At 39.6% G+C, this 10,001-nt stretch overlaps 2 protein-coding genes across 2 annotated transcripts; both read right to left on the reverse strand.

The window, feature by feature from the left end:
* Nucleotides 1-4,779: 4,779 nt before the first annotated feature.
* Nucleotides 4,780-7,497, reverse strand: LOC131015119 (uncharacterized). Its single transcript, XM_057943407.1, has 6 exons — nucleotides 7,199-7,497; nucleotides 7,100-7,152; nucleotides 6,426-7,042; nucleotides 5,893-6,180; nucleotides 5,347-5,748; nucleotides 4,780-5,145 (listed from the first exon to the last, which is right to left on the reverse strand). Exons 1-6 carry the CDS (start codon nucleotides 7,495-7,497, stop codon nucleotides 4,780-4,782), a joined length of 2,025 nt encoding a protein of 674 aa, XP_057799390.1.
* A 114-nt stretch (nucleotides 7,498-7,611) lies between these two features.
* LOC131015203 (uncharacterized) lies at nucleotides 7,612-8,751 on the reverse strand. Its single transcript, XM_057943522.1, has one exon. The coding sequence runs from the start codon at nucleotides 8,749-8,751 to the stop codon at nucleotides 7,612-7,614; it is 1,140 nt and encodes a 379-aa protein (XP_057799505.1).
* Nucleotides 8,752-10,001: the final 1,250 nt, after the last annotated feature.

The raw sequence follows: 10,001 nt of genomic DNA on the forward strand, positions 1-10,001 counted from the left end.
TTGTGTTGCGGTTCAAGGAGAATTTGATCATTACTAACGATCTCTCTTCTCTACCCCTTCTATCTTTTCTGTTTTGCAGGAGTTTGATGATGTCTTTCCCGAAGATACACTTGTTGGTTTACCACCAATTCGAGGGATTGAGCATCAGATTAACTTTGTGCCCGGAGCTACCCTACCGAACCGACTAGCTTACCGAACTAATTTGGAGGAGACAAAGGAGTTGGAGAGGCAAATTGGCGACTTATTGGCCAAAGGGCACGTGAGGGAGAGTTTGAGTCCTTGTGCGGTACCTGTTCTACTCGTACCCAAGAAGGATTCAACCATGAGGATGTGTTGTGATTGCCGAGCCATCAATAACATCACGATAAAGTATCGCCATCTTATTCCTCGTTTAGATGATATGCTTGATGAGTTGCATGGTTCTTGCGTGTTTTCTAAGATTAATTTGCGTAGTGGATACCATCAGATTAGGATTAAGGAAGGAGATGAATGGAAAACTGCTTTTAAGACAAAACTTGGTTTGTATGAGTGGTTAATTATGCCTTTTGGATTGACTAATGCACCTAGTATGTTCATGGGTCTTATGAATCATGTTTTGCGTGCTTTTATTGGCAAATGTGTTGTGGTCTATTTTGATGATATCCTAGTATATAGCAAGAGTCATGATGAGCATGTTGAACATTTGAGGTATGTTATGGATGTGCTTAGGAAAGAAAAGTTGTTTGCTAACCTTAAGAAGTGCACATTTTGTACGGACAAGTTTGTGTTTCTTAGTTTTGTTGTTAGTGCACAGGGAGTACAGGTTGATGAGGAGAAGATACGAGCTATCCAAGAGTGGCCGACTCCTAAGAGCATTGGAGAAGTTAGAAGTTTTCATGGACTAGCTAGCTTTTATCAGCGATTCGTGCCTTATTTTAGCAGTGTTGCAGCATCGTTAACCGAAGTCATCAAGAAGAATGTGGAGTTCAAGTGGGGAAAGGCGCAAGAGGAGGCGTTTGCGTTGTTGAAGTACAAATTGACTCACGCCCCGGTATTATCTCTTCCTAACTTTTCAAAATGTTTTGAGATTGAATGTGATGCTTCTGGTGTTGGTATTGGTGCAGTTTTGATGCAAGAGAGATGACTGGAGCGTCGTTTTACATCAAAAATATTCGGCAGTCAGCCGGTATGACCACACTGCGCAGACAGCAGTAAGCAAGATCGTTTCCCAAGGGACTGGCGAGAATTTCTCTAATTAAAGCCTGCAAGTAACCCACGAAATTTGAGATTAAAATTGATAAAATACTAAATTTAAAATTAAATAAATAAAATCCAAATAAACCAATTTTTTCAATTAACCAAAAGATGAATAAAAATTCCAACAATTAATAAAAGGATTCCAGCAATCAATTAAGTCCACCCTAGCTTAATTATTCCGATCATGGATGCAAAAATAACCTCAAATCATGCAAACAAACCAGTTATAACCACCGAAGACGCTTCTGACGTGATCTTATTTCTCCTTAATTATTCGGTAACTAGGAAGACGCTTCACTAATTACTACCCCAATCGATTGACAACCGTAAGAGACGCTATATAGGTTTAATGAGCCGACATCATTAATATCTAGAGAAACCCGATTCAAAACCAATAAACTCTGACGCAGGATTATTGAATTAAGACTGCTTTTCCCTTGACCATGATGTGTCAATTTACCACTAATCAAACCTAAACCACAATTACAGATGGCCAGTTCAATTGGCTATATAATTAATTCTAACCCAATAAATATTTGCAACTATCTAATGGATTAAAACAATTAATATCATTAAACATGGAGAATCCCAGATGCAAGCATAAAAATAAAGTATAAGAACAATTAGATCTCACAGAATAATTTTGCTAGTGCTTCCCTAATCGTTGCCGGAATAAACGAATTTAGTTAGAAAACATAATAATTAAACAAAACAAATAAATAAATAAATTACGAAAGAATGAAGAAAAAGAAAACTTGAATTGAATTCCAAAATTGCGTCCAAAGTAGTTGTTGTTCTTCAAAAGTGCGGCTGATATGTTATGATCTTTTCTGTTATGTTTTGTATCCCTTATATAAATAAGGTATACACTCATAAACCTAATCTACCTAAGGAAAACCAAAAGTGGGGTAAATAAAGTCACCCCAAATAAAAAAAATAAAAGTCCTAATCTAATAAGGCCTAAGTGGCGTTAAGGCCCTAACTAATTAAAAAGCCTTAATCTAATAAGAATAGGGAAAAGTGGCGCAAAGGCCTAAACAGGGAACTAATGGAAGCTTAGCCCACTAATTCAAAAATCAGCTGCCACTCTATTTCTCGATAATTCAGCTCGGCCATTCCAGGTGAATTCTGTTCAGCTTGCAATAGTTTCTTCCTTCACAACTTAATTGAGACTTCAAACCACTTCTCAAAATCAAGTCTTTTCTTCAAAACCTATCAAATATCATCAAAATTCATTTAAGACCAAAATTCATATCCAAAAGATGATATTTAACACGAATTAAGCAAAGAAATCATACTAAAATCCCCTAAATAAATGCGTATAAATACGCCCAATCAAATCCCCCCACACTTGGACATTGCTCGCCCTCGAGCACCAAAAAGAACAAAACGACAGGGAAGGAACAAAAGAAGACTCAAAACAGCAACTCAAAGCTTTGGCAACAATATGATAGATAATATTCAAAATCTTGATCAAGATACAATCATCCACAAACCACTAACCATGCTCTTGCTCAGAAAATTATGCCATGTTCTTCATTCAAGTCAAAATTGTGCAAATTCAATCCTGCCTCACCAAGTTCACTCAATTTCTCTCAAAAGAAAAATATGGACAGAATAGTTTCACACAATTCACAACTTTATGCCTTCAAACTTAGTTTTCCCTTATGTCACTATCTCCACCAAAATATGGAACCAATGCACAAATCAAAAGGTCTTGCAATTTGGTTGTAATGGGGCTAGGGTACGTATAGGTGGGATAAACAAGAAAAAAAGGGATCAAATGGGCTCAAGATGTGACTGAAAACGTGCAAACACACCAGATTTTCCATCAATGAAGTTCTAAAGTAGCTCCCAAAGATATCCAAAATCCTCAAAAAGTATGCTCAACTCTAACATATACATATAGGGCATAAAAATGAATGAATGTATACACAATAAGCCCTTTATTTTCTTTGCACTTTTGCACTTTTCTTTCTTTCTCTTTTTCTATTTTCTGTTCTTCTTTCTTTTCTTTTCTTTTTCAACAATATATATCCCCAATAAATCAATGAATCATCACTCAGCACACTAAAATGATAGGAGTACTCATTTCTCATCTCGTCATAACCTAGTGCATTCACATGTTTTCAAGTGACAAAAGCAGGCTAAAACAGGCTTAGGCTCAATATATGTGAGTTTTAATCAAACAAAAAGGGAGCAATTCAGGCACAATCGGGCTCACTAAGGGAATAGTGAAGGTTCGGATAATATGTTCAGGCCAAACAATGGTTATTCCTAAATGCCTTAATCATTTTCATGCATTAAGTTCTCAAACGCAGTCTTGACTATGGCAACAGGGCAAACCGGAAATTCGGCATTAAAGTTCGAATCAACACTCATCAAAGAAACAATAAGAGCTATTCATGTGTGCTCATTAAGGCTCAATCCTCACAATTTAGTAGGCTTCAAGTAATTTTGATCAAAATTTGCACGTTTTTCTCATACAAGAATACCTACGAACATATGCACAATTCCATCACAAGAGCAACAGCCTATCATACCAATTCAATATCTTAATCTCAACTATTCACATCATCCATCATAAAAATTGCCAAAGAACTCGAAACTGACTCGAAAACTAACAGAGCAACAAAACAAGGACAAACAAAACAAAGACACCCCCCACACTTGGACAACACAATGTCCTCATTGTGTGAGAGTATGACAGACCAAAAGGAAACACCAGCAGACAACTAAAAGAAAACAGAAGCTTCAAAAATGAAAAGCAAAAAGTAAGGAACTTCCCTGAACTGGTAGTACGAAACTGGAGGTGGTGGCAGCTGGTGGCTGCTGTGGATTCCGGCTGGGATGGTAGGGCTAGCGCCGGAAAGGGTGGAGGCGCCGGCAGAGGGCTCATCCTCGGTGTGCTTGGCGACTGACAGCGAAAAAACGGTGAAGAAGCGGCCGTTCTGGAGTGTTGCGCGGTGATTTCAGTGCTGCACTGGGCTTACGGGGTGGTGGCCGCCTCTTCTTAGGGGACATTGTTGACGAAAACTGGCAGCGGTGATGGTCTGAAAATGAGGCGAGGGAGGGCGACGGGAATGGTGGTTCGCGGTGGTCGAAATGGCGGCAGGTGGTGGTTGATGATTCTAGGCGTGGAGGTGTTGGGCTGGAAGAGGGGTGGTTGGCCGGAGCGGCGGGGATAAGGGGTGGAGCGGTGGAAATGGAGGGAATGGTATTGAGGGGAAATTTTGACTGAAGTCAAAATGAAACCCTAATTCCAGATTTTGCACATTAGTCCCCCAACTCTCAAGTAACTTGAATGCGGCCCCCAACTTCACATATCTTTCAGAATGGTCCCCATACCTGCGAAAACAGCCAAACACACCGAATTCAGTGGGACTTTTTTTTTTTTAGGGAAAAAATGAAAATAAACAAAAAACAAGGGCATGAAATATCGGGTTGACTCCCGATAAGCGCCTTTATTTAACGTCCTTGGCTGGACAGAAAAGTTCAAAATCCTTAGACGATGGTAGGGGACGTCAGGCTAAGCGCATTGAACTACTCCATCTCGACTCCAGCATAATATGGCTTAAGTAATTGTCCATTAACCTTAAAACACTTTTGTGTTTCGAGGCTTTGAATTTCCACAGCTCCATGAGGACTCACACCAGCAACTTCAAACGGGCCCAACCAACGAGATTTCAATTTTCCTGGCATAATCCTTAAGCGTGCGTTAAACAAGAGAACCTTATGCCCAACTTCAAAGGATTTCCTTCGAATGTATTTGTCATGTAAAAATTTGGTTCGTTCCTTGTAACGACTTGCATGATCATACGCCTCCAATCGAATCTCCTCTAATTCTTGCAGTTGAAATTTATGCTCGTTGCCAACAACTTTCTCATCTAAACAGAATTCCTTCACGGCCTAAAAGGCTTTATGCTCCATCTCAACAGGTAGATGACATTGCTTCCCAAAAATCAGCCGGTATGGAGACATACCAATCGGTGACTTGAATGCAGTGCAGTATGCCCATACCGCATCGTCCAGTCTCAAACTCCAATCCTTTCATCTCGGGTTGACTGTTTTCTCAAGGATGCTCTTGATTTCTCGGTTAGAGACTTCAACCTGACCGTTGGATTGTGGATGATATGCCGTGGCAACTCGATGGTGGACTCCATATTTCTTAAAAAGTGCTTCCAAAGTGCGGTTGCAAAAGTGAGTTCCTTGATCGCTAATGATGGCACGTGGCACTCCAAATCTATTAAAAATATTAGTCTTAGGGAACCCTGCAACAACTTTAGAGTCATTAGTGCGGGTGGCCTTCACTTCCACCCACTTTGAAACATAATCAACAGCCAAAAGAATGTAAGAATTTCCAAAAGAACTAGGAAACGGCCCCATAAAATCCATTCCCCAAACGTCAAAGATTTCACAAACCAAAATAGGGACTTGAGGCATTTCATTGCGAGAAGAAATATTACCTGTTCTTTGGCACTTGTCACAATTTTTACAGAAATTGTAAGAATCCTTAAAAATAGTTTCCCAATAAAAACCACAATCAAGAATCTTACGTGCCGTTCTTTTGGGACCAAAGTGACCTCCACAAGCATGAGCATGGCAAAAAATTAAAATAGAATGAATCTCCTCATCAGGGATACAACGTCGTATCACTTGATTCGCACAAGTCTTCCACAAATAAGGATCATCCCATATGAAGTATTTTGCTTGGCTCCTCAACTTATTCTTACGGATTGTCTCCATTCCCTTAGGAAAAACTCCAGCAGTTAGAAAATTAACCAAATCAACATACCAATGAGTGTTACCGTCAATGTGCAGCAGTTGTTCGTCTGGAAAGTCATCTGGTATGGGCATACCATCCGACACAGTCTGCAGTCTGCTCAAATGGTCAGCTACCAAGTTCTCGGCTCCCTTTTTATCTTTAATCTCCAAGTCAAATTCCTGCAAAAGAAGAATCCAACGGATCAAGCGAGGTTTAGATTCTTTTTTAGAGAGCAAATACTTAAGAGCTGCATGGTCAGAATAAACAACAACTTTAAAGCCAATCAAATAAGATCTAAATTTTTCACATGCAAAAACGATGGCTAAAAGCTCCTTTTTCGTGGTTGTGTAATTGCATTGAGCCGGGTTGAGAGTTTTTGAAGCAGTAAATCACATGGCTCTCTTTCCCAACTTTTTGCCCTAACGGCAAAGTCGCTTGCATCACACATGATCTCAAAAGGCTCTCCCCAAATTGGTGGTTGAATGATGGGGGCAGAAGTGAGTATACTCTTCAACAAATCAAAGGCCTCCTTGCACTTGTCATCGAACACAAAAGACACATCTTGATGAAGCAACCTAGTGAGAGGTTGAGCAGTCTTTGCGAAGTCTTTTATGAAACGCCTATAAAAACCTGCATGGCCTAAGAAAGCACGAATCTCTTTCACATTAGAATGATAAGGTAACTTAACAATCAAATCAATTTTCGCCCTATCAACTTCTACTCCTCTTGCAGAAATCACATGCCCAAGAACAATTCCCTCTCTCACCATAAAATGACATTTCTCAAAGTTTAACACCAAATTAGTGTCAACACATCTCTGCAGAACTTGCTCAAGATTAGTCAAGCAATGGTCAAAAGAGTCTCCATGCACAGTAAAATCATCCATGAAAATTTCAATGCAACTCTCAATCATGTCAGAAAATATGCTCATCATACAACGCTGAAAAGTACCAGGAGCGTTACATAATCCAAATGGCATACGACGCCATGCAAAAGTGCCAAAAGGACAAGTAAAAGTGGTTTTCTCTTGATCTTCCTGAGCTACAAAAATTTGAAAATATCCAGAGTAGCCATCAAAAAAACAAAAGAATTCCTTACCAGCCAATCGCTCAAGCATCTCATCAATGAAAGGTAATGGAAAATGATCCTTCCTAGTGGCATCATTCAACTTCATAAAATCAATGCACATACGCCAACCAGTTTGAAGCCATGGGAATCAACTCATTGTTCTCATTCTTGACCAATTGAAAACCAGACTTCTTAGGAACCACATGAACAGGACTGACCCGTGCACTATCAGAAATCGGATAAATAATCCCTAAATCAAGCAATTTAAGAATTTCTTTAAGCACAACTTCTTTCATGACAGGGTTCAATTTTCTTTGAGGATCCCTAGACGGCTTACTATTAGGCTCAAGTAAGATTCTATGCATGCAAGTAGAGGGACTAATACCTTTGATATCGGCTATAGTCCATCCAATGGTAGATTTATGCATCTTAAGAAGACTTACCAACCTTACCTCTTGTTTTGCACTGAGTTCATTGCTGATGATGACTGGCAACATGTCATTCTCTCCCAAAAACACATATTTCAGATGCTGGGGCAGTACCTACAAGTCCAGCTTCGGTGGCTTCACAACAGAGGGCAAAATCGGTTCTGTGCTGGTCGGTATGGGCATCCTGCTCGACAGGTGCCGAACTGGAATTTCCTCCGTTGAGTACAGCTGCATGATAATCTCTTTAATGGCTTTATTTTCCTCTGTTTTGGTGACCTCTTCAGTAAGGGAACTGAAAATAACCTGCTCAAGCTCATCCTCCCTGAAATTCTCAACAAATTCCTCAACCAAAGGGTCAATAACATCAATCATGAGCACAGATTCAAGATCCTCAACATGCTTCATAGCCTCAAAAATATTAAATGTGACAACATCTCCATCAAATTCAAGGCTAAGCATTCCACTATCCACATCAATTTTAGCCTTAGCAGTTTTCATGAATGGTCTCCCTAAAAGAATCAAAGATTGCTTAGCAGAGGTAGAATCATCCATATCAACAATATAAAAATCCACAGGAAAAATCAAGTCATTGACCTTGACAAGGACATCCTCAACAACACCTTCTGGATATGCAGTAGACCTATCAGCTAACTGAATGATAACACGAGTGTCTTTCAATGGTCCTAATTGCAAATCCTTATACATAGAATAATGCATGACATTTATGGACGCTCCTAAATCTAACATGGCTCTCTCAATAGTCTTATTACCTATAATGAATGGAATGGTGAACATACCAGGATCTCGACACTTTTGGGATAATTTTCTTTGAAGAACAGCAGAAACATTCTCACTCACTCGAATTCTCGCATCATTCCCAAACTTCATTTTCTTAGAGCATAACTCTTTTAAAAAAATTGCGTACCTGGGAACTTGCTTAATTGCATCAAGCAAGGGCAAGTTTATTTCTACCTTCTTGAAAATTTCCAGAATATCCTTCCCCTCTTCAATTCTCTTGTTTTGAGCCAACCTAGAAGGAAAAGGTGGTGCAATCAGTGATTGAGGAATTGAGACCTTAGGTTTTCCACTTACCTTAGAAGAACTAGGCCCGGTGGATTCTGGTGACTCCTCACTAATTGCATCGTTCTTAGCTTCATCGGACTTTTCTTCTTTATTCTGCTGCTTAAGTTGTGGCTCAATTAGAATTCTCCCACTTCTTGTAGTTACAGCACTTGCATTTTCCTTGGGATTCATCTCCGTGACAGAAGGAAGTCGACCTTGATTCGCCTGCAGCTTGTTCACCTGAGTGGCTAACTGCGTGATTTGTGTGCCTATACTACTCAACGCTGCCTGAGTTTCATGCTGGAATGTCACAGCCCCCTATCCCAGTGACGGGTTAACCGGGGTTAAGACTTGGGGTGAACAATAAGAAACGAAAATTAAAGGGGATTTGTTAAGTAACCAACATTAATAACAATAAACTAGTGATATATATATATATAACCGCTTGGGTAATTTACAAACGAGCCTGCCATAGCGACTAGACCCCAAATGAAAGTTAATCAAAATGAAAGAGTAATAAGTTCCACAATACGATAATAATTTCAGAGTGTTTGCAGCGGAAAAACGTGTGAGTTATACATATGGAGATGCATACTCAAGGTTTCATTACATAACCATCAAAAGGGAAATCCGCTCAACACCAATCCATTCCATCGCGTGCTCAACCTGCACATTTAGAAATACATGCAGGGCTGAGTATAAAGATACTCAGTGGCATAGCCGAAAATACAATCATGCATACATATATATAAATTGAACTGCCATAACAGTAACACACAGGGGTTTTCTTGAAAGACCTGCGCTTACTAAAATATTTCTTTCATTTTCATAAGATTGGCCGGCCGACCCATTTTCCCTCATATGATCCATATCTGTTCCTTTCTGTCACGCGCCGGGAAGGAGGCCTCCTTACCACGGACGCCAAGACCGGTCGCAAGCGACTCGCGGTCTCCATGAGTGTACACGTTAACCCTAGCTAGCGACCTTTGTCTAGCATAGGATCCCAATTGGATTTCCTTTAAAGTTGGCGAACCAACACAGATAGGATACATATAAAAACATAAACATTTTTGGCAGTCAATCATTTCGTAAACATTTCATTTCATTTCATAAACATTTCATTTTCATTTCATAAGAGTCATTTATCGTTTGGGCATTTCATAAAACTGAAATTAACAGTTAAAATCATTTCATGCATATATTCGTATAAGAGGCCTACGACACGCAGGGGATTGACTCATCCAAAAACACCTAACGGATGGACTCGAATTTATACGAGGTCGTCCTAGGGTGGTAAGGTGACTCAAGTCGTCTCACAAGGAAGACTTAGCAGGGCTCTAATCGTATTGCTCACAAGAAACTTAAAAGAAATCTAAACACTCTAATCGGGTAATTGGGTCTGACACTTTCTCTCCGATTAACTAATGCGTAATTAAATTAAA

This window comes from Salvia miltiorrhiza, chromosome 1, assembly GCF_028751815.1.
Source record: "Salvia miltiorrhiza cultivar Shanhuang (shh) chromosome 1, IMPLAD_Smil_shh, whole genome shotgun sequence".
In the NCBI taxonomy this organism is placed as follows: Eukaryota; Viridiplantae; Streptophyta; class Magnoliopsida; order Lamiales; family Lamiaceae; genus Salvia; species Salvia miltiorrhiza.

What these genes read in the sequence shown, in the direction of transcription:
- LOC131015119 (XM_057943407.1), bottom strand. Translation starts at nt 7,497, where the DNA reads ATGCATAAATCTACCATTGGATGGACTATAGCCGATATCAAAGGTATT. An exon ending in GATGCTTGAGCGATTGGCTG is followed by an intron (nt 7,043 to 7,099) that starts GTAAGGAATTCT and finishes AAATTTTTGTAG; the next exon opens with CTCAGGAAGATCAAGAGAAA. An exon ending in GTGATGCAAGCGACTTTGCC is followed by an intron (nt 6,181 to 6,425) that starts GTTAGGGCAAAA and finishes CTTCTTTTGCAG; the next exon opens with GAATTTGACTTGGAGATTAA.
- LOC131015203 (XM_057943522.1), bottom strand. Translation starts at nt 8,751, where the DNA reads ATGAATCCCAAGGAAAATGCAAGTGCTGTAACTACAAGAAGTGGGAGA.